This window comes from Scyliorhinus torazame, chromosome 14 (assembly GCF_047496885.1).
Source record: "Scyliorhinus torazame isolate Kashiwa2021f chromosome 14, sScyTor2.1, whole genome shotgun sequence".
In the NCBI taxonomy this organism is placed as follows: domain Eukaryota; kingdom Metazoa; phylum Chordata; class Chondrichthyes; order Carcharhiniformes; family Scyliorhinidae; genus Scyliorhinus; species Scyliorhinus torazame.
The window spans coordinates 211,929,317-211,954,017 of NC_092720.1; the positions used below are offsets into that span (position 1 = coordinate 211,929,317).

A 24,701-nucleotide genomic window follows, 5' to 3' on the forward strand; every position below is an offset into this window, starting at 1 on the left:
GTTTGCGAGTGGAACACATATTCATGTACGGAACATTTTTATTTCCCCCCCCCCCACCGTTATTATCATTAGCATTTTCCCAATTCCGCCTGGAAGGACTTTCAAAAGGCAGTGGGGAAACGAGATACCTTTATCCGCCGTCAGATTGAGAGGCACAAGGTGAGTGAGCGCCGTTCAACAACCATCAGTTTTAGCAGGTAACTAGAGCAATAGCTACTGAGCATGTGCGAATGGAGCTAGGCCATCATGATGTCATCACTGGGAGACGATGAGTAAGACGCTGTAGCTATGCCTGACTGTCCTGTAACCTTGTATAACATTAGTGGGGAGGCAGCGGCATAGAGGTATTGTCACTGGGCTAGTAACCCAGAGGCCCAAAGTAATGCACTGGGGTCCCAGGTTCAACTCCCATTACGGCAGAATTTATATTCAATTAAATTCTAATGGTGACCATAAAACCAATGTCACAAAAATCCCAGCTGGTTCACTAATGAATTTAGGGGAGGAACTCTCCTTTCCTTACCTGGTCTGGCCTACATGGGACTTCAGACCCACAGCAACTCTTGGCTGCCCCTGAAGGGCAATTAGGGATGGGCAAGAAATGCTGGCACAGCCTGCGATGCCCAGGTCCCGTGAACGAATAAACAAAAAAAATTCTATGAAACGTGAAATAAATACATTGACTTCTCTCGTCGCCAGAAATCAAGACATGGCGGCAGAATTTCTTACTGCCACTCTGCCTTCACTTTAACAAGGTGGGCACACTTTGCCAGTCTATTTGAAGGCATGAAAGAAATATTTGCTTTAGTGCAGACAATTCTGCATGTCTGAGAGCATTGCACCTTCAAAACATGGAGGACCTTTTGAGGCTGGAGTGACTGTTGTATTATTAGGAGATGCAAGAATTAAACTGCATACAGCAGATTCTCACAAGTATGCACGTAGTAATGACCATATTGTGTTAATGATGTTGATTGAGGGATAAATATTGGCTGGGACACTGAGGAGATCTTCCCTACTCTCCCTATACCTTTCTTCAAAATGGTGGCTACACGGGATCTTTACGTCCTCCTGTGAGGGAAGAGGAGGCCTCAGTTCAGCCTTCCATCCAAAAGGCAACCCTGTACTCCCTCAGTACTGCGTTGGGAGTGTAAGTCTAGATCAGTAGTTCCCAAACCGTTTCAAACACCATCATCCCATTTTAATGCCTCACCCAGTCTTCGTATGACTGCAGAATGAAAACTATGGGGGGGATGGGTGCGGTTTACAAGATATGGGGCTGGTGGGGGGGGGGGGGGGGGGGTGGCTTCTGCTGTTGAGGGTGTACAGGAGTTGATTGTGGCCGGGAGGGCGTTTAGCTGGACACGTATCTTTGTTGGCAGCAGTGATCAGGCCTCAGCTCATTAAGGAAAGAGAATGTGAGGATTTAATGGGGCCTATCAGCTGTCAGAAATCAGCCCAAGCCCCACCACAGCCATCACCGTCTCTGAGCTCGCGACCCCCAAAATCTCATCTTGCAACCCCACAGGGGGGCGTAAACCATAATTTGGGAAGCCTTGGCCTAGGCTGACATCCAAGCCCATAACCAGCTGGCTTAAAGGGATGTGTGAGGCAAAAGGTGAGCAGGCACCCATCATCCAGTGTAGAGTAAAGGGTTAACTCGAGCAGCAGTTACTGAGCATGTGTGTATGGAGCTATATCATCGTGATGTCACTCACTGGGAGATGGTGAGTAAGAGGCACCTTGGAGAGGAGCTGTAGCTATGTCTGACTGTCCTGTAACCTTGTATAGCTTTAGTGGGGTGGTGGTGGCATAGAGGTATTGTCACTGGGCTAGTAACCCAGAGGCCCAAGGTAATGCACTAGGGTCCCAGGTTCAACTCCAACCACAGCAGATGCGATACAAATCTGGAATTAAAAGTGCAATGATGACCATGAAACCAATGTCCTTTAGGGAAAGAAATCTGCCGACCTTACCTGGTCCGTCGTCCATGTAACTTCAGGGGCGGGATTCTCCGACCCCCCCGCCGGGTTGGAGAATCGCCGGGGGCTGGCGTGAATCCCACCCCTGCCGGTTGGCGAATTCTCCGGCACCGGAGATTCGGCGGGGGCTGGAATTGCGCCGTGCCGGTTGGCGGGCCCCCCCCCGGCGATTCTCCGGCCCGGATGGGCCGAAGTCCCGCTGCTGGAATGCCTGTCCCTCCGGCGTGGATTAAACCACCTCTCTTACTGGCGGGACAAGGCGGCGCGGGCGGGCTCCGGGGTCCTTTGGGGGGGGGGGGCGCGGGGTGATCTGGCCCCCGAGGGGGCCTGGTGGCCTGGCCCGCGATCGGGGCCCACCGATCCACGGGCGGGCCTGTGCCGTGGGGCCACTCTTTTCCTTCCGCCTTCGCCACAGTCTCCACTATCGCGGAGGCGGAAGAGACCCCCTCCACTGTGCATGTGCGGGGATGCCGTGAGCGGCCGCTGACGCTCCCGCGCATGCGCCGCACGGCAAAGTCATTTCCGCGCCAGCTGGCGGAGCACCAAAGGCCTTTCCCGCCAGCTGGCGGGGCGGAAATCAGTCCGGCGCGGGCCTAGCCCCTCAAGGTTAGGGCTCGGCCCCTCAAGATGCGGAGGATTCCGCACCTTTGGGGCGGCGCGATGCCGGACTGATTCGCGCTGTTTTTGGTGCCGGTCGGCGGACATCGTCCGATTGCGGAGAATCCCGCCCCAGATCCACAGCAATGTGGTTGACTCTCTATTACCCTCTGAAATGGGCCAGCAAGGCACTCACGTCCAGGGCAATTACAGACAGGCAATGAATGCTGGCCCAGCCCACATTCCATCAATTAATTTAAAATAAACTACAGTCAAGAGTAATGGAAGAGGGGAGGAAAGCAGAGGGTTTTTCCCCAGTGCTCCAGTGCCTTCCTGAGTCAGCACATGAGGTAAGAATTCTTTGCATTTCTGTAGCACCTTCAACAGAGTAAAACATCCTGAGGAGCTTCACAGGAGGGGTTACAAACCACAACTTGACATTTGGGTCACATTAAGACAGGTGACGCCATTCATTTGGCTGTCCCCAAAATACTTGAGAGTCCAAGGAACAGGTCAATGGCAGAAACGCAGATAATCTGTTCTTTGTTGGAGATATTGGTTGAGGGAATTAAAGTGGGGTGGGGGGTGAGGGGAGGGGGGGGGGGGGGGAAACCACCCTGCCTTTCCTCGAAATAGTCGCCACAGAATGTTTCACACTCATCTGAGTCTTTGCATTGCCATCGCATGTGAAAAATACAATCAGGAAAGAGAGAGGTTTAGGGAGGGAATTCCTGATTCGCGGGCCCAGGCGACGTTCCCGCCCCTGATGGAGGCGATTGAAACAAAATATATAGGAGGGGCTGGAATTGGAGGAGTGCAGGGACCTTGGAGCCTTGTAGGATTGGAGGCGGATACTGAGATCAGGAGGAGCAAGGCTTTGGAAGTGTTGGAAAACACGGAAGAGAATTTAAAAATGAAGAGGCTGTTGGGACCCATCACCAAATGTAGGCCGAGAAACACTGGGGGTAATATGTCAGTGGGATTCACTGCAAATTAGGATACAGGAGCAATCGAGTTATGGATGGGCTGAAGCTTCCGGAGGGCGGGAGCTTCCCAGGGGAATGGTGGAATATTCAAATCTAGAGATGGCAAAGTTCTGTTGTGGGTTTTGGCAGCAGAGGGATTGCGGCAAGGGTGGAGGAGTAACATTTGGAGCTTTGTGTTGTAGGAGACATTTCAGAAGGGGAAGGTCCGCGATACCACGGATGCACTGATGAAGTATTTCTGGGACCAGGAGGAAGAAACTGCCGAACTGGGCGAGGTCACTGAGGAACATATCCACATGGCCATTGTGGACCTGTTCGTGGGAGGAACTGAAACAACATCTTCTACTCTGAGCTGGGCGATCGCCCTCCTGATTCAGAGGCCTGACGTGAGTGAGAGCTCAACAACTGGACGTGGCCCCTGTTCAAAACCAGCTGCCTCGTTTCCTGCAGTCCCTCTGTTCTTTCATTCAAGTGGGCAACTTGGCACTTCGAGGCGGAATTTCGGGATGGTGTGCGCTTGGTGTTAGCCATCCTGAGAGTCGGCACGTAATGTGCTCCTGCTGAATATCGGAAGCCCACTGCCATTTCACGGTCATTTGAAATCTGATTGACAGTGGGCAGGTCTTCTGTCTGTCCCCGCCTTGGAGAGCGATCGCCCCATCAGTTTGGGCAGCAGCTCTCCAGCCCGTCCAGGCACAGCACTGCAGTGGCTAGAAGAGGTACTGCAATGCTCTGCCTGGCACTAAATCCCAGGGCTGTTCTTAAGGTAGGTTCCTGGGGTCTCGGGGGTTGGAGGGAGTAGGAGATGCCCTTGAGGGTTAGAATGGGGGGGGGGCAATCATGGCGTCGGGGGTTAGGCTGGGCTGGGGGGAAGGGAGGGCCAGAGTTCTCAGTTCCCGGAGTGGAGGGGGCTCCAAATCTGAAGTAGCCTTCAGATTTTAAGCACTGCCCCTGCACCCCACACTTCATGCCCGAGTTGGAGAATTGTTATTTTTTGGGGTTCCCACTCTGTTCTGACTAGTGGCCGCCAGCCTGGAAAATGAGGTTGGTTTAGCACAGTGGGCTAAATAGCTGGCTTGTAATGCAGAACAAGGCCAGCAGCATCGGTTCAATTCCCGTACCAGCCTCCCCGAACAGGCGCCGGAATGTGGCGACTGGGGGCTTTTCACAATCACTTCATGGAAGCCTACTTGTGACAATAAGCGATTATTATTATTAAAATAGGTGAAAGGGCGGGTTTCTACAACTAAGTAAACTCTAGAGGGAGCACCGGAGATGTCATGATATGCACACATATCACAGACAGACATCTAGAGAGTACATCAGGGTTGATTCACAGCATCACACCCCAGCACATGGCTTAGAGCAGGCTAATAAAGATAGACTGAGTTACTACAATTAGATTAGCAGAGAATCGAACTCATTTGAGAACTGTGCTAATAGTTCCATAAACACATTTAACTCATTTCGTAGTCTGGAGCTTCCTTTGTCAGAGTATATATCAAGGGAGCAGCTTATGCTGCATGGAGCAGCAGAACACAACAATATATTTTTTAAATTTAGAATACCTAATTCATTTTTTCCAATTAAGGGGCAATTTAGTGTGGCCAATCCACCTACCCTGCACATCTTTTGGGTTGTGGATAGGGTGAAGTGAGGGCTTAAATGGGTCAGTGCAGACTCGATGGGCTGAATGGCCTCCTTCTGCACTGTGTGTTCTATGTTCCATGTATCCCGCCGGTGGGAATGGCTGGAAAATCCCACCCATCAAGTGCAAACAGGCAGGGAGGGAGGTCAGAGTGAATGGCGCCGCCAAGTCACACAGCTGCTTTTCACACCCTCTTTTGTCTTTTTCAGATTCAGGACCGCATTTACGGTGAGATGTGCAATCTGGTCGGAGAAGACCGTTACCCCACCTACGCTGAGCGGAGGAATCTGCCCCTTCTGTCTGCCACCATCGCCGAGGTTCTGCGGCTCAGACCCGTGGTGCCTCTGTCCTTGCTGCACCGCGCAACCTGCGACAAGAGGTGGCTCCCACATCCCAGTCATTTCTTGCTGCATCCGGAGGTCATTTCCCGGGGTCACCTCAGCTTCCTGCCCCCGTTGCCCCACGGGGCTGCTTGGCATTTGATGTAAAGATAGTGCAGTTTAGCTCATCCCTTCCTCACTTGACGCTGAAGAAAAATATCCGTTATTAAATAAACAACCCGGCGGTAACAAAGGTGGGGGTGAGAGGTTCAGCCTCCGCTGTGGCAGGGGCACAAAAGGGCAACGTGATGGGACTGGAAGTAGGCCGCCGGCGATGGAATGGGTTAGCGTCACGCCCGGGCCTTGTTGCGGTAGGAGCCTGCGGAATTAATGGGCAAAGGCAAATCAGTTGGTCAATGAAGACTCCAACGCCCTGTGATGGCCAAAGCAACAGAGCGAGACATTTCCTACCCTTCCCCCATTCCCTTCTACCCCCACCCTCGCACCCCCAACACAGCCATGTGATCTCCTCGGCGGGGAAAACAAAACCCTGGGCCAATAAGACAAAGACTATTCTGGAACATTCTTGTCCGATTCCTTCAGGCAATGGAAAGCAGTCCAGGAGATGGACTTTGCTAACACAAGGGTGGGTTTTCTTTTTTAGCGGTAGGGAATCTTTGTCAAGATCGGTTTAACGAGTGTTTTTTCCCCCCCTGAAGTGTTGCAGGTTATTTTGTTCAAAAGGGAACCAATGTCATCATCAACCTGTTTGGAGCTCATCAGGATGAATGCAAATGGACGGACCCGGCACACTTCAGACCAGGTAATGAGCACTGATAAATGCATTGGGACTGATCGAGCAGATTTCAGACACAGTTTGGATTAAAATTGGGCCTGACAACTGAGGGTTGATGTGTTTTATTGCAGAACGTTTCTTGGAGTCGGCTGATGGCGAGCAGAACTTGCAGAGCGTCATCTCGTTCGGGGCTGGGGCCAGGACCTGTCTCGGTGAGCCGGTAGCTCGGGTCGAGCTCTTCATTTTCATGGCGTATCTCCTGAAGAATTTCCAGTTCCTGCCGGTGAAGGATGTACATCACCCAGCTCTCCGCACACAGCCTGGAATCCTGCTGAAGGTGAAACCCTTCCCCGTATCGATTGTACGGAGATCAGTGCTCACACACATCTAATTCCAAAGGCTGGACACTTGTTGTTGGGACTGGAGGTTTGAGAAAGGGGTTGTGGGGGAAGGGTTAAATGATGGCGGATTTGGGTGGGTAAAGGGGATTTGAAGAGCTGACATCCTTCACATTTGCTTCTTGATTTCATTGTGTAGTCGCTTTGCTTATTTTTCTATTAATCAGCGTCCGAGTCACTGTTCCAGTAGAGGGGGCAAGAGAGCAAGGTGCTCACCAATGCTCTGTGCTGCCAAACTATAGGGTTGACTGAAAATGAGAGTGGGGTGATTTTATTGAGGTGTTTAAGGCTCGGAATCCTGAGGCGAGTAACTCACCACCTGACCTCTCAAATCCTGTCCACCAGCTAAAAGCACAAGTCAGGAGCGTGATGGGATACTCTCCACTTGCCTAATGAGTGCACTATCGTCCCTGCTTCCACCACCTCCTCCGGCAGCGAGTTCCAGGCACCCACTACCCTCTGTGTAAAAACTTCCCTCGCACATCTCCTCTAAACCTTGCCCTGTGCACCTTAAACCTATATACCCTAGCAGTTGACTCTTCTACCCTTGGAAAAAGCCTCTGACTATCCACTCTGTCTATGCCCCTCATAATTTTGTAGACCTCTATCAGGTCGCCCCTCAACCTCCGTCGTTCCAGTGAGAACAAAACGAGTTTATCCAACCTCTCCTCATAGCTAATGCCTTTCATACCAGGCAACATCCTGGTAAATCTCTTCTGTGCCCTCTCCAAAGCCTCCACATCCTTCTGGTAGGCGACCAGAATTGACCACTATATTGTTCAATAGTGGACGATTGTGCGGTCGAACTAAGGTTCTGTACAGCTACGGCATGACTTGCCAATTTTTATACTCAATGCCCCGGCCAATGAAGGCAAGCATGCCGTATGCCTTCTTGTCTACCTTCTCCACCTGCGTTATCCCTTTCAATGATCTGTGGACCTGTACACCTAGATCCCTCTGCCTGTCAATACTCTTAAGGGTTCTGCCATTTACTGTATATTTACCATCTGCATTAGACCTTCCAAAATGCATTACCTCACATCTGTCCGGATTAAACTCCATCTGCCATCTCTCTGCCCAAGTCTCCAACCAATTTGTATCTGCTGTATCCTCTGACAGTCCTCATCACTATCCGCAATTCATAAATATAAGATCATAAGAACTAGGAGCAGGAGTAGGCCATCTGGCCCCTCGAGCCTGCTCCGCCATTCAATGAGATCATGGCTGATCTTTTGTGGACTCAGCTCCACTTTCCGGCCCGAACACCATAAGCCTTTATTCCTATATTCTTTAAAAAAATATCTATCTTTATCTTGAAAACATTTAATGAAGGAGCCTCAACTGCTTCACTGGACAGGGAATTCCATAGATTCACAACCCTTTGGGTGAAGAAGTTCCTCCTAAGCTCAGTCCTAAATCTACTTCCCCTTATTTTGAGGCTATGTCCCCTAGTTCTGCTTTCACTCGCTAGTGGAAACAACGTGCCCGCATCTATCTTATCTATTCCCTTCATAATTTTATATGTTTCTATAAGATCCCCCCCCCCCCCGCCCCGCATCCTTCTAAATTCCAACGAGTACAGTCCCAGTCTACTCAACCTCTCTTCATAATCCAACCCCCTCAACTCTGGGAATTCCACCAACCTTTGTGTCATCCACAAACTTACTAATCAGACCAGTGACATTTTCCTCCAAATCATTTGTATATACGACTAACAACAAAGGCCCCAACACTGATCCCTGCGGAACACCAGTAGTCACAGCCCTCCAATCAGAAAAGCATCCTTCCATTGCTACTCTCTGCCTTCTATGACCGATCCAGTTTTGTATCCATCTTGTCAGCTGACCTGATCCCGCATGACTTCACCTTCTGTACCAGTCTGCCATGAGGGACCTTGTCAAAGGCCTTACTGAAGTCCATATAGACAACATCCACTGCCCTACCTTCATCAATAATCTTCGTCACTTCCTCAAAAAACTCAATCGAGTTAGTGAGACACGGCCTCCCCTTCACAAAACCGTGCTGCCTCTCGCTAATACGTCCATTTGCTTCCAAATGGGAGTAGATCCTGCCTCGAAGAATTCTCTCCAGTAATTTCCCTGCCACTGACTTGAGGCTCACCGGCCTATAGTTCCCTGGATTATCCTTGCTACTCTTCTTAAACAGAGGAACAACATTGGCTATTTTCCAGTTCTCTGGGACATCACCTGTAGCCAGTGAATGTACAAAGATTTCTGTCAAGGCTTCAGCAATTTCCTCTCTAGCCTCCCTCAGTATTCTGGGGTAGATCCCATCAGGCCCTGGGGACTTATCTACCTTAATGTTTTTAAAGATGCCCAACAGCTCCTCCTTATTGATCTCAATGTGAGCCAGACTATCGATACACCCTTCCCCAAACACATCATCGACCAAGTCCTTCTCTTTGGTGAATACTGATGCACAGTACTCATTTAGTACCTCACCCATTTCTTCTGGATCCACGTATAGATTCCCTCCCCTGTCCTTGAGTGGGCCAACCCTTTCCCTGGCTACCTTCTTTCTCTTTATATACGTACAAAAAGCCTTGGGATTTTCTTTAATCCTGTTTTCCAAGACTTTTTGTGGCCCCCTTTAACCCTCCTGACTCCTTGCTTATGTCCCTTCCTATTTTCCTTATATTCCTCATGGGCTTTGTCTGTTCCCAGCCATTTAGCCCTTACAAATGCTCCTTTTTCTTTTTGCCTCTGCTCACAATATCCCTGTTTACAAGATTCCCAAAACTTGCCATGTTTAGTACCATACTTAGAGTTCAAAGGTTAGGTGGGGTTACAGGGATAAGGTGGGGGAATGGGCCTAGGTCGGGTGTTCTTTCGGCGAATCAGTGCAGACTCGATGGGTCGAATGGCCTCCCTCTACACGGTCGAGATTCTATGAATTCACCAAGTTTCCTTTGGCAGCACCTTCCAAACCCTCGACCACCACCATCTAGAAAGACAAGAGCAGCAGATACCTGGGATCACCCCCACCTGGAGGTTCCCCTCAAAGTCACTCGCCACCCCAACTTGGAAATATATCAGCCGTTCCTTCACTGTCGCTGGGTCAAACTCCATCCCTAACAGCACAGTGGGTGTACCTACACCTCAGGTACTGCAGCGGTTTAAGAAGAAAACTCGACACCACCTGCTCAAGGGCAACTAGGGTTGGGCAATAAATGCTGGCCTCACCAGTGGTGCCCACATCCCATTAAGGCAATAAAAAAATGACAATTGTTTCGTGTCTTGTGTTTAATAAATGCTACATACTGAAATGTGCTGGTTGGCATTGGTCCATCTGAGCATCTGGTACATTTTTGTGCTGATGGGTTACTCCCGATGATGCGGCAGGGGAGGGGTTGGAAGGGTGCAGGGCTGCTGGATTCAGGGAAGTAACTATGGGAAAAGGGGACACATACCCTCAGCAAATCCCACTAAATTTCCCACCAATCAAATGGATCATCAATAACTGTGGGCAGTTGGCAGCGGGTGGGCGGGTTTGTGTAGGCCTGGCATCTCTGATTGGGCGTATACCTGGGGATTTGATCACATGACCTCCTCCACCTCCATTTGGCACATCTTCCCCACACGCTCCTGCCATTGGCCACTCAACATGGCCAATCAGGAGTTGGACAGAATCTTTGAGCAAGATTCTCTGACCTCTCCACAGCGTGTTTCTCAGTGGTGAGAGTCGCCGTTAGCCAGCGTTGGGATCTTCTGATTTTGCCGCTGTCAGTGGGATTTCCCGTTCAAACCACCGCACCTCGCTGGGAAACCCCCGGTGCGGGTGCACCATCGGTAGGAATGGAAGATCTCGCCGGTGGACAGCTGGAAGACTTTGCCCTCTTATGATCGGATGCAATGCTTCCTGGTTGCTGGGCAGCCTTTTCTAAAACCCATTTCCAATAATTAATAATTTGAAAACCAAAGTGTTGAACAACTTGAGAAAGCAGGGAGTCCCTACCTCTGCTGACACTCCAGTGCAGGGAGTGCTGCACTGCCTGAGGTGCCATCTCTCGGGCAAGACTTCAAACAGAGGAGGGCAGCACGGTAGCATAGTGGTTAGCACAATTGCTTCACAGCTCCAGGGTCCCAGGTTCGATTCCCGGCTTGGGTCACTGTCTGTGCGGAGTCTGCACGTTCTCCCCGTGTGTGCGTGGGTTTCCTCCGGGTGCTCCGGTTTCCTCCCACAGTCCAAAGATGTGCAGGTTAGGTGGATTGGCCATGCTAAAATTGCCCTTAGTGTCCAAAATTGCCCTTAGTGTTGGGTGGGGTTACTGGGTTATGGGGATAGGGTGGAGGTGTGGGCTTGGGTAGGGTGTTCTTTCCAAGAGCTGGTGCAGACTCGATGGGCCAAATGGCCGCCTTCTGCACTGTAAATTCTATGATTTAGAGGCTGTGCCAGCCCCTCAGTTGCACGTGAAAGATCCCCTCGCACATTCATCCCTCAGCCAACACTGAAACAAAAGAGTTCATGTTGCATTGCTGTTAGCTGAATCCTGCTGTGTGGGCACCAAGTTTCCTAACCTGACAGCAGCGACAACACTTCCAATCTATTGTGCTGGCTCTTTGTTTTTTTTATCCTGGGATTTCTCGCAACAATGACCAGGAGATAACCTCTAATTCCTGGGGAATCAAGGCTGATCCTGGAAGATTCTCGGTTGCCTGGGCAATCTAATATCCCCCCCCCCCCACCCCCCACTCCCACCCTCACACCTATAGGGAAGAGACCTGCCCTGTGCAGCTGGACACTTTTATCCATCCTTTTAACCAGACGGATATTGTTCCTGGTTCCTGACGTTCCTGGCCTGGGAACACTCGGTGCAAAATCTGGAGGCCAAACATTGGGTTGATGTTGCATTGTTTAGCACTGACACCTCTGACCTTAGTATGCACAGGGGAATTGTGCTCTCAGTTTGAAATGAATAATTCACAGTACAATCGGCAACCTGTATAAATCTTGGCCATCAGATTTGAAATGTTGCAGAAAAGGGAGGGAGCGTGGTTCTTGGCCAGCTGTGATCGAATTGAACTGTGGAACCAGGAGAGGCTAATTCTACTCCTGCTTCTGTCACAACATTAGCAATAAGGTTGTGAATCTTCAGAATTCCCTACCTCAGAGGGCTGTGGAAGATCAGTCATTGTTTAAGGTAAGGATTGCTAGATTTCTGATTAACAATGACCCTTTACGCTATTGTTGTGGTGTGGGTATAAGGAATTGACTTGTCCGATTAGCCACAATCATATTGAATGGTAGTGCCAGCCCGATGGGCTGAATGTCCCATGTACCTCGATCGTCTTCGTGTCTAAAACTCAATGCATCTCAGTCTTAGAACATACAGTGCAGAAGGAGGCCATTCGGCCCATCGAGTCTGCACCGACCCACTTAAGCTCTCACTTCTACCCTATCCCCGTAACCCAATAACCCCTCCTCACCTTTTTAGTCACTAAGGGCAATTTATTGTGGCCAATCCACCTAACCTGCACGTCTTTGGACTGTGGGAGGAAACCCACGCAGTCACGGGGAGAACGTGCAGACTCCGCACAGACAGTGACCCAGCGGGGAATCGAACCTGGAACCCTGGCGCTGTGAGGCCACAGTGCTAACCACTGTGGTACCGTGCTGCCCCATACGTCTTGAACATACTCAACCGGCATGGGCTTGGAGGGCCGAAGGGCCTGTTCCTGTGCTGTACTTTTCTTTGTTCTTTGTAACCACTGAACATCCACTGGTGCTCGTTTTAGCCTTAGTTTAATTGCTCTTGTTCTATCACCTTTGCTCTTGAGTCGCCAGGTATCTTTCTGATACCGCCACGTGGTTCAAGTCCGAGTAATGATCAATAATCCAACACACCGCTTAGCAAGAGTAAAATCAACGCACATTTATTATATACAGCAATCAATACTTATACATTAATTCTACTTCTAAGCTACTTCCTACAACTAACAGGCCAATACTTAACTTTGGAAATGGCCCACCAGGTCAGGGAAACGAATGGCCTTTCATACGGGTTCTGAGCCTGTGGAATTCAAAGCTGGTACAGGTCGATAGTCAGGAGTGCCTATCTCGTAGCGAGCGTTGGAGTAAGACTTACTGTTTCTTGTGGCTGTTGTAGAGGGTCAGCAGAAGGGTCTCGAAGGGTGCGGAGAGAAGAAGAAGGGTCGATTTGAATTTGGCCCCTATTCTTATAGTCCCCAGGGGCTTCCCGCCTTTTGGGGCGGACACTGTACCTGGTTCCAAGTGATTGGACTTGGTCCCAGTCACTTGGTTCGATATTCTCCAATGCTGGAGCGATTCCTTGATCGAGCGGTGGTCATTCCCCTCTCTTTGTGTAAGCTCCTGCTGGCGCCGAAAAGTCTGGGTTGGCTTTGTGTTTCTACTTTGTAGCATATTGTTCCCGGGGATTGCTGATTAATATGCAGATGGCTGGGGTGTTGTTGTGTTGATGGCTGCAGGTATCGATTCGGTCTGGCTTCCCCAGAGGCGAATACACTGTTTTATCTGCAGCTGTCTGTTTGAGTCCTCTTGGCTAATTTTCCCATCAGCCTCTTCCGTTCGCCATTTTACATCGGGGTTTGGCCATTCTAATCTGGAGTTAGCCATTTTAACCGGCTACACCACTCTGGGGCGGAGAATCCCCAAAATTCACAGGCACCCTACCTAAGTCCAAAATGGCCAGCCCTGTATCCTGGGATAGACAACCTCTAGTTCCAGATTACCCAGCCAGGTCAAACATCCGCTCGGTGTCTGCCCTGTCAAGCCGCTCTGAATTTTATACACATCGGTTATACCATCGGTTATACCACCTTTCTCCAGAGAACACAGACCCATTTGATATTGTCCTCGGAGAGGCCGACCTTAAATATGTTTGGTAAATGCAAGTCTGGGATACACTTTTCTTCAGGACTGAGAGTCAGGCTCAACCAACAATGAGACATTGTTCATCTCCACAGTACATGGGGTAGATTCGGAGCCAATCCCCAGACACATCGTGCTGCCCACATACTGGATGATGGGATAGCTCCCCTCCTTGGAGGACTCATTCCAATAAGGGCAGCCGTGCTGTCCTTCAAGATCAGAACGGACGGAAGCAAATCTTTGCATGAACAGAAATAATTCGGGCACTAGGTAATTAATTTTAGATGCGTATTATAGCTTCATTAAGTTTCCATAGAGACGTACTGGGGCTTAAGAAACACTTTGAAAGATAAGCAAAACAATTAACAGAACGTCGGCCTAACTTTAAGATAATCAGGATGATTGGCCTGACAGGAAGGTTTCTGTTCACAAGGAGTATCCTAGTTGCAAGAATGTACCTTTGGAAAGGTTGACCGGACGCTTGTCTTAGCATTGAGATGCCTGAGTTTCCGAGGAGGACTTCTGTGGGAGGCAATTACAGAGAACGCGGACAGAATATAAGGTCAGGATGGCATCAAGGGCTGCGAGGCAAACTGCACCTTGGAAGAGAGAGGAGTCAGGATTGAAACTTTGCTAAAGAACTCTGTCTCAACATGGTGAGTACCAATCTCCTTCAGTACGCTCAATCCCACTTGCCTCAGATTATTAATAATAACCTTCATTATTGTCACAAGTAGACTTACATTGACACTGCAATGAAGTTACTGTAAAAAGCCCCGAGTCGCCACATTCCAGCACCTATTTGGGTACACAGAGGGAGAATTGAGAATGTCTAATTCACCTAACACCCCGAGTTCGGGACTTGTGGGAGGAAACCAGAGCACCCGGAGGAAACCCACACAGACATGGGGAGAACGTGCAGACTCCGCAGAGACAGTGACCCAAGCGGGAATCGAACTTGGATACCGGTGCTGAGAAGCAACAGTGTTAACCACTGTGCTACAATGCTAGATTACTAATCGAAGGATTGTGAGTGGTTTATATATAGAGCAACAGGTGCCTGGGAGTGAGTTACAGACAGAATCTTATCGAAGGATTTATGGTGGTTTATATATAGAATAACAGACACCTGGGAGTGAGTTACAGACAGAATCTAATCGAATGATTTCGGGTGGTTTCTAATAAAGAATAACAGATACCTGGGAGTGAGTTACAGACTGGAATCTAATCAAAAGATTGGGGGTGGTTTATATATAGAACAACAGGTGCCTGGGAGTGAGTTACAGACTGGAACCTAATCAAAGGATTTGGAGTGGTTTATATATAGAATAAGAGACACCTGGGAATGAGTTACAGACAGAATCTAATCGAAGGATTGTGAGTGGTTCATATGTAGAATAACAGATACCTGGGAGTGAGTTACAGACAGAATCTAATCGAAGGATTGTGAGTGGTTTATATATAGAATAACAGACACCTGGGAGTGAGTTACAGACTGGAATCTAATCAAAAGATTTGGGGTGGTTTATATATAGAACAACAGTTGCCTGGGAGTGAGTTACAGACTGGAAGCTAATCAAAGGATTTGGAGTGGTTTATATATAGAATAACAGACACCTGGGAGTGAGTTACAGACTGCAATCTAATCGAAGGATTTGGAGTGGTTTATATGTAGAATAACAGGTACCTGGGAGTGAGTTACAGACAGAATCTAATCGAAGGATTGTGAGTGGTTCATATATAGAGCAACAGGTGCCTGGGAGTGAGCTACAGACTGGAACCTAATCGAAGGATTTATGGTGGTTTATATATAGAATTACAGATACCTGGGAGTGAGTTACAGACTGCAATCTAATCGAAGGATTTGGAGTGGTTTATATATAGAATAACAGATACCTGGGAGTGAGTTACAGACTGCAATCTAATCGAAGGATTTGGAGTGGTTTATATGTAGAATAACAGATACCTGGGAGTGAGTTACAGACAGAATCTAATCGAAGGATTGTGAGTGGTTTATAGATAGAGCAACAGGTGCCTGGGAGCGAGTTACAGACTGGAACCTAATCGAAGGATTTATGGTGGTTTATATATAGAATTACAGATACCTGGGAGTGAGTTACAGACTGCAATCTAATCGAAGGATTTGGAGTGGTTTATATGTAGAATAACAGATACCTGGGAGTGAGTTACAGACAGAATCTAATCGAAGGATTGTGAGTGGTTTATAGATAGAGCAACAGGTGCCTGGGAGTGAGTTACAGACTGGAACCTAATCGAAGGATTTATGGTGGTTTATATATAGAATTACAGATACCTGGGAATGAGTTACAGACAGAATCTAATCGAAGGATTTATGGTGGGTTATATATAGAATAACAGATGCCTGGGAAAGAGTTACAGACAGAATCTAATCGAATGATTTCGGGTGGTTTATATATAGAACAACAGGTGCCTGGGAGTGAGTTACAGACTGGAATCTAATCGAAGGATTTGGGGTGGTTTATATATAGAACAACAGGTGCCTGGGAGTGAGTTACAGACTGGAACCTAATCGAAGGATTTCGGGTGGTTTATATATAGAATAACAGGTACCTGGGAGTGAGTTACAGACTGGAACCTAATCGAAGGATTTGGGGTGGTTTATGTATAGAATAACAGACACCTGGGAGTGAGTTACAGACAGAATCTAATCGAAGGATTTCGGGTGGTTTATATATAGAATAACAGGTACCTGGGAGTGAGTTACAGACAGAATCTAATCAAAGGATTTATGGTGGTTTATATATAGAATAACAGACACCTGGGAGTGAGTTACAGACTGGAAACTAATCGAAGGATTTGGAGTGGTTTATATTTAGAATAACAGACACCCGGGAGTGAGTTACAGACTGGAATCTAATCAAAAGATTTGGGGTGGTTTATATATAGAATAGCAGGTACCTGGGAATGAGTTACAGACAGAATCTAATCGGAGGATTTCGGGTGGTTTATAATAAAGAATAACAGACACCTGGGAGTGAGTTACAGACAGAATCTAATCGAGGGAATCGTGGTGGTTTATATATAGAATAACAGATACCAGAGAGTGAGTTACAGACTGGAATCTAATCAAAGGATTTGGGGTGGTTTATATATAGAATAACAGTTGCCTGGGAGTGAGTTACAGACGGGAATCTAATCGCAGGATTTGGAGTGGTTTATGTATAGAATAACAGACACCTGGGAGTGAGTTACAGACTGCAATCTAATCGAAGGATTTGGAGTGGTTTATATGTAGAATAACAGATACCTGGGAGTGAGTTACAGACAGAATCTAATCGAAGGATTGTGAGTGGTTTATAGATAGAGCAACAGGTGCCTGGGAGTGAGTTACAGACTGGAATCTAATCGAAGGATTTATGGTGGTTTAGATATAGAATAACAGATACCTGGGAATGAGTTACAGACAGAATCTAATCGAAGGATTTATGGTGGTTTATATATAGAATAACAGATGCCTGGGAAAGAGTTACAGACAGAATCTAATCGAATGATTTCGGGTGGTTTATATATAGAACAACAGGTGCTTGGGATGAGTTACAGACTGGAACCTAATCGAAGGATTTGGAGTGGTTTATATATAGAATAACAGACATCTGGGAGTGAGTTACAGACAGAATCTAATCGAAGGATTGTGAGTGGTTTATATATAGAATAACAGACACCTGGGAGTGAGTTACAGACTGGAACCTAATCGAAGGATTGTGAGTGGTTTATATATAGAATAACAGACACCTGGGAGTGAGTTACAGACTGGAATCTAATCAAAAGATTTGGGGTGGTTTATATATAGAACAACAGTTGCCTGGGAGTGAGTTACAGACTGGAAGCTAATCGAAGGATTTGGAGTGGTTTATATATAGAATAACAGATACCTGGGAGTGAGTTACAGACAGAATCTAATCGAAGGATTGTGAGTGGTTTATATGTAGAATAACAGATACCTGGGAGTGAGTTACAGAGAGAATCTAATCGAAGGATTGTGAGTGGTTTATAGATAGAGCAACAGGTGCCTGGGAGTGAGTTACAGACTGGAATCTATTCAAAAGATTTGGGGTGGTTTATATATAGAACAACAGGTGCCTGGGAGTGAGTTACAGACTGGAACCTAATCGAAGGATTTGGAGTGGTTTACATATAGAATAACAGACACCTGGGAGTGAGTTACAGACAGAATCTAATAGAAGGATTGTGAGTGGTTTATATGTAGAATAACAGGTGCCTGGGAGTGAGTTACAGACTGGAACCTAATCGAAGGATTGTGAGTAGTTTATATATAGAATAACAGACACCTGGGAGTGAGTTACAGACTGGAATCTAATCAAAAGATTTGGGGTGGTTTATACATAGAACAACAGGTGCCTGGGAGTGAGTTACAGACAGAATCTAATCGAATGATTTCGGGTGGTTTCTAATAAAGAATAACAGATACCTGGGAGTGAGTTACAGACTGGGATCTAATCAAAAGATTTGGGGTGGTTTATATAAAGAACAACAGTTGCCTGGGAGTGAGTTACAGACTGGAGCCTAATCGAAGGATTTGGAGTGGTTTATATATAGAATAACAGACACCTAGGAGTGAGTTACAGACAGAATCTAATCGAAGGATTGTGAGTGGTTTATATATAGAATAACAGACACCTGGGAGTGAGTTACAGACTGGAATCTAATCAAAAGATTTGGGGTGGTTTATATATAGAACAACAGGTGCCTGGGAGTGAGTTACAGACAGAATCTAATCGAAGGATTGTGAGTGGTTTATAGATAGAGCAACAGGTGCCTGGGAGTGAGTTACAGACTGGAATCTAATCGAAGGATTTATGGTGGTTTATATATAGAATAACAGACACCTGGGAGTGAGTTACAGACTGGAATCTAATCGAAGGATTTGGAGTGGTTTATATATAGAATAACAGACACCTGGGAGTGAGTTACAGACTGCAATCTAATCGAAGGATTTGAAGTGGTTTATCTATAGAATAACAGACACCCGGAAGTGAGTTACAGACTGGAATCTAATCGAAGGATTTGGAGTGGTTTATATGTAGAATAACAGATACCTGGGAATGAGTTACAGACAGAATCTAATCGAATGATTTATGGTGGTTTATATATGGAATAACAGACACCTGGGAGTGAGTTACAGACTGGAATCTAATCGAAGGATTTGGAGTGGTTTATATATAGAATAACAGACACCTGGGAGTGAGTTACAGACTGGAATCTAATCGAAGGATTTGGAGTGGTTTATATGTAGAATAACAGATACCTGGGAATGAGTTACAGACAGAATCTAATCGAATGATTTATGGTGGTTTATATATGGAATAACAGACACCTGGGAGTGAGTTACAGACTGGAATCTAATCGAAGGATTTGGAGTGGTTTATATGTAGAATTACAGATACCTGGGAGTGAGTTACAGACTGCAATCTAATCGAAGGATTTGGAGTGGTTTATATATAGAATAACAGACACCCGGGAGTGAGTTACAGACTGGAACCTAATCGAAGGATTTGGAGTGGTTTATATGTAGAATAACAGATACCTGGGAATGAGTTACAGACAGAATCTAATCGAATGATTTATGGTGGTTTATATATAGAATAACAGACACCTGGGAGTGAGTTACAGACTGGAATCTAATCGAAGGATTTGGAGTGGTTTATATATAGAATAACAGACACCTGGGAGTGAGTTACAGACTGCAATCTAATCGAAGGATTTGGAGTGGTTTATATATAGAATAACAGACACCCGGGAGTGAGTTACAGAATGGAACCTAATCGAAGGATTTGGAGTGGTTTATATGTAGAATAACAGATACCTGGGAATGAGTTACAGACAGAATCTAATCGAAGGATTGTGAGTGGTTTATAGATAGAGCAACAGGTGCCTGGGAGTGAGTTACAGACTGGAATCTAATCGAAGGATTTATGGTGGTTTATATATAGAATAACAGATACCTGGGAAAGAGTTACAGACAGAATCTAATCGAAGGATTGTGAGTGGTTTGTATTTAGAATAGCAGGTACCTGGGAGTGAGTTACAGACAGAATCTAATCGAAGGATTTATGGTGGTTTATATATAGAATAACAGACACCTGGGAGTGAGTTACAGACAGAATCTAATCGAAGGATTTCGGGTGGTGTATATATAGAATAACAGGTACCTGGGAGTGAGTTACAGACAGAATCTAATCGAAGGATTTATGGTGGTTTATATATAGAATAACAGACACCTGGGAGTGAGTTACAGACTGGAATCTAATCGAAGGATTTGGCGTGGTTTATATATAGAATAACAGACACCCGGGAGTGAGTTACAGACTGGAATCTAATCGAAGGATTTATGGTGGTTTATATATAGAATAACAGATACCTGGGAAAGAGTTACAGACAGAATCTAATCGAAGAATTGTGAGTGGTTTGTATTTAGAATAGCAGGTACCTGGGAGTGAGTTACAGACAGAATCTAATCGAAGGATTTATGGTGGTTTATATATAGAATAACAGACACCTGGGAGTGAGTTACAGACAGAATCTAATCGAAGGATTTCGGGTGGTTTATATTTCGAATAACAGGTACCTGTGAGTGAGTTACAGACAGAATCTAATCGAAGGATTTATGGTGGTTTATATATAGAATAAGACACCTGGGAGTGAGTTACAGACTGGAATCTAATCGAAGGATTTGGCGTGGTTTATATATAGAATAACAGACACCCGGGAGTGAGTTACAGACTGGAATCTAATCAAAAGATTTGGGGTGGTTTATATATAGAATAGCAGGTACCTGGGAATGAGTTACAGACAGAATCTAATCGAGGGATTGGTGGTGGTTTATATATAGAATAACAGATACCAGGGAGTGAGTTACAGACTGGAATCTAATCAAAGGTTTTGGGGTGGCTTTTATATAGAATAACAGACACCTGGGAGTGAGTTACAGACAGAATCTAATCAAAGGATTGTGAGTGGTTTATATTTGGAATAACAGACACCTGGGAGTGAGATACAGACTGGAATCTAATCCAAGGATTTTGGGTGGTTTATATATAGAACAACAGGTACCTGGGCGCGAGTTACAGACTGGAATCTAATCTAAAGATTTGGGGTGATTTATATATAGACTAACAGATACCCGGGAGTGAGTTACAGACAGAATCTAATCAAAGGATTTGGGGTGGTTTATATATAGAATAACAGAAACCTGGGAGTGAGTTACAGACTGGAATCTAATCGAAGGATTTGGAGTGGTTTATATATAGAATAACAGACACCCGGGAGTGAGTTACAGACTGGAATCTAATCGAGGGGTTTGGGGTGGTTTATATATAGAATAACAGACACCCGGGAGTGAGTTACAGACTGGAATCTAATCGAGGGGTTCGTGGTGATTTATATATAGACTAACAGATACCCGGGAGTGAGTTACAGACAGAATCTAATCGAAGGATTTGGTGTGGTTTATATATAGAATAACAGACACCCGGGAGTGAGTTACAGACTGGAATCTAATCGAGGGGTTTGGGGTGGTTTATATATAGAATAACAGACACCAGGGAGTGAGTTACAGACTGGAATCTAATCGAGGGGTTCGTGGTGGTTTATACATAGAATAACAGATACCTGGGAGTGAGTTACAGACTGGAATCTAATCGAAGGATTTGGGGTGATTCATATATAGACTAACAGATACCTGGGAGTGAGTTACAGACAGAACCTAATCGAAGGATTTGGGTGGTTTATAGATAAAATAACAGTGACATGGGAGTGAGTTACAGACTGGAGTCTAATCGAGGTGTTCGGGGTGGTTTATATATAGAATAACAGGTACCTGGGAGCGAGTTACAGACTGGAATCTAATCGAAGGGATTCGGGGTGGTTTATATATAGAATAACAGATACCCGGGAGTGAGTTACAGACTGGAATCTAATCGAAGGGATTCGGGGTGGTTTATATATCGAATAACAGGTACCTGGGAGTGAGTTACAGACTGGAATCTAATCGAAGGGATTCGGGGTGGTTTATATATAGAATAACAGGTACCTGGGAGTGAGTTACAGACTGGAATCTAATCGAAGGGATTCGGGGTGGTTTATATATAGAATAACAGGTACCTGGGAGTGAGTTATAGACTGGAATCTAATCGAAGGGATTCGGGGTGGTTTATATATAGAATAACAGGTACCTGGGAGTGAGTTATAGACTGGAATCTAATCGAATGGATTCGGGGTGGTTTACATATAGAATAACAGGTGCCTGGGAGTGAGTTATAGACTGGAATCTAATCGAGGGGTTCGGCAAGTCTCTAAGTAATTAAAAGTTGTTTTAGTACAGTGCAGTGGTTGGAATTTGACATTTAAATTGCTCTCTTGTCTATTTCTGCCTTCTAGATGAATATGTCGCCCATTCAGATGCCAGCCATCGCTCTGGCAGCCCTGTATCTCAGTGCCCTGGTATCTGCTCGAACCTCGATACAGTATCATAGCTTCTCGGCTGGAGTAACGAAGGATGAGCACTCCAAGCCACAGTCCTGGCTCATGGAGCTCCTTCCATGGCCATGGCTCCAGGGCCATCTGAATGGAGAGAAGCTCGAGAGCCGGGGGGTTAGTAAGAAGTGGGTTCTGGGCACCCAGGCCGAGGATGTGAAGGAACAAGCAGCAGGGGTCTCTGTCAGGGTCCCCCTGACTAAGAAGCAGGTTGAGATGGAGGAGGACGAGGCTCCCTTCGGTGGCACTCTGGATGCTGAGGGCTTGGCAAATGAGGAGAAGATAGTCCAACCCCTGACCTCCATTGCTGGCCGACTGCAGTCCTTCACTCGCACGAAAGGAGGCATTGGGTTTCGGTTTGGGAAATAATACTTCTCGCTCATTATCTCCTTTCCTCTCTCTCCACCTCTTCTTTCTCTCTCTTAATCACCTTCCCTGTCTCCCACCTATCTCTTCACCTCCTTCCCTCTCTCCCACCTCCTCTCTCTCTCTTTAATTATTGGCCTCCCTCTCTCCCACCTCCTCTCTCTCCATCGCCTTCCCTCTCTCCTAGTTTGTCTCTCCATCTCTCTCTTCATCTCCTTCCCTCCCTCCCACCTTGCCTCTTTTGCTCTTTATCCCCTTCCCTCTCTCCCACCTTGCCTCTTTTGCTCTTTATCCCCTTCCCTCTCTCCCACCTTGCCTCTTTCGCTCTTTATCCCCTTCCCTCGCTCCCACCTTGTCTCTCCACCTCTCTCTTATCTTCTTTCCTCTTTCCCACCTCATATCTCTCTCTTTATCTCCTTCCTTTCCTCCCACATTGTCTCTCTTACTTCCTTTCCTCTCCCCTACCTGGTCTCTCTCTCTTGTCTCTTTTCCTCTCTCCCACTGTCTCTTTCTCTCTCTCTTTATCCCCTTTCTTCTCCTCAACCTTGTCTCTCTCTCTCTCTCTTGATCTATCTCACTCCTTCTTCCACCTTCTCTCTCTCTCCATCTCACGTCCTCGCTTCCACCGTCTCTCTCTATCTACTTTCCTCCCTCTCTTCCACCTTCTAACCCCTCGCACACCTTTAAACCAACCATTCCTGTCTTCCTCCCTTTCCCTCCCTCTCTCCTTCCTGCGGTCGCTTCCCATTCTTCTCTGCTCCCTCTCTCTCCTCTCACTCTTTCTACCTTTGTCACGCAAACCCTCCTTCCGCCCTCCCCCCCCCTCTCTTTCTCCTGCTGATTTTGCTTGTGGAGATTGAATTCCTTTGAAATTGTTTTGGGAAATGGAGCGGGTGTGAGACTGAGGGAAGGAGGAATGAATGTTACTTTGTATCTGTGAATAAATTGAGTGCCCTGAATATTTGGAACCACGACCAAGCTTTGGAATCTTCTTCTGCTGTATCCCTGTGTCACAGCGAGGGTGAGTTCCTGGGTTCTCCAAGGAGTTTCCATGGATCTTTGAGAGAGTCTGTGTCCTCATTCATTTGCATATCCTGCAACACCTCAGTATGGCCCAAAACATTTCCCAGCTGAGAGCGCGCGTTCACAGAGCAAGCGCTGTTGTGCTCTGGGCAACACAGCAGCCAAGGCAAGCACAGCAAGATTCCACAAACAGCAACAATGATAATGGCCAAATAATCTGCTGATTGAGGGATAAATATTGGCCGGGACACTGGGGACAACTCATTGAGTCATAGAGTCATGGAAACAGGCCCTTCGGCCCAGCTTGTCCATGCCGCCCGGTTTCTATCGCTCAGCTAGTCCCACTTGCCCACATTTGGCCCATATCCCTCTATACCCACCCTGCCCAGGAAACTGTCCAACTTTTTTTAAAGGACCAAATTGTACCCGCCTCTACCACTGCCTCTGGCAGCTCGTTCCAGATGCTCACCACCCTCTGTGTGAAGAAATTTCCCCTCTGGTCTCTTTTGTATCTTTCCCCTCTCACCGTAAACCTGTGCCCTCCAGTTCTAGACTCCTCTACCTATGGGAAAAGATGTTGACTATCTACCTTATCCATGCCCCTCATTATTTTATAGACCTCTATAAGATCACCCCTAAGCCTCCTCCGCTCCAGGGAAAAAAGTCCCAGCCTATCCAGCCTCTCCTTATAACTCAGACCATCAAGTCCTGGTAGCATCCTCGTAAATCTCGTCTGCACTCTTTCTAGTTTAACAATATTCTTCCTATAATAGGGTGACCAGAACTGAACACAGTATTCCATGAGTGGTCTTACTAATGTCTTGTACAACTTCAGCAAGACGTCCCAACTCCTGTATTCAATATTCTGACCAATAAAACCTCGCGTGCTGAATGCCTTCTTCACCACCCTGACCACCTGCGACTCCACCTTCAAGGAGCTTCTCCGTGGAATCGTGTCAAAAATCGGTTATGTCCGACTGAGAGGGAAGTCGGGGCCTTGATGTAACATCTGTCCTGAAACCTGACCGCTCTGGCGGTGCGGCACCCCTTCAGCATGGCACAGGGAGCGGCAATGGGAATGTTGTGCTCAATCCGCTGCGGAGGGATTTGAGTCTGTGGACTGCTGGCTCAGGGACAGTCTGATCCCTGCGTCGGCCGCAACCAGATGGCCGGGCCCTGT

The 24,701-nt window shown here is 46.9% G+C and overlaps 1 protein-coding gene across 1 annotated transcript in view; it reads left to right on the forward strand.

Annotated features, from left to right (window-relative positions):
- The window catches only part of cyp21a2 (cytochrome P450, family 21, subfamily A, polypeptide 2), a 36,174-nt gene extending 12,715 nt beyond the window's left edge, over positions 1–23,459 (forward strand). The window contains exons 6-11 of the mRNA XM_072475617.1: positions 73–159; positions 3,748–3,951; positions 5,423–5,592; positions 6,253–6,356; positions 6,461–6,666; positions 22,037–23,459. Coding sequence (XP_072331718.1) covers positions 73–159; positions 3,748–3,951; positions 5,423–5,592; positions 6,253–6,356; positions 6,461–6,666; positions 22,037–22,501 — 1,236 coding nt within the window. The 3' untranslated portion in view covers positions 22,502–23,459. The remainder of the gene's footprint in view (positions 1–72; positions 160–3,747; positions 3,952–5,422; positions 5,593–6,252; positions 6,357–6,460; positions 6,667–22,036) is intronic.
- Positions 23,460–24,701: the final 1,242 nt, after the last annotated feature.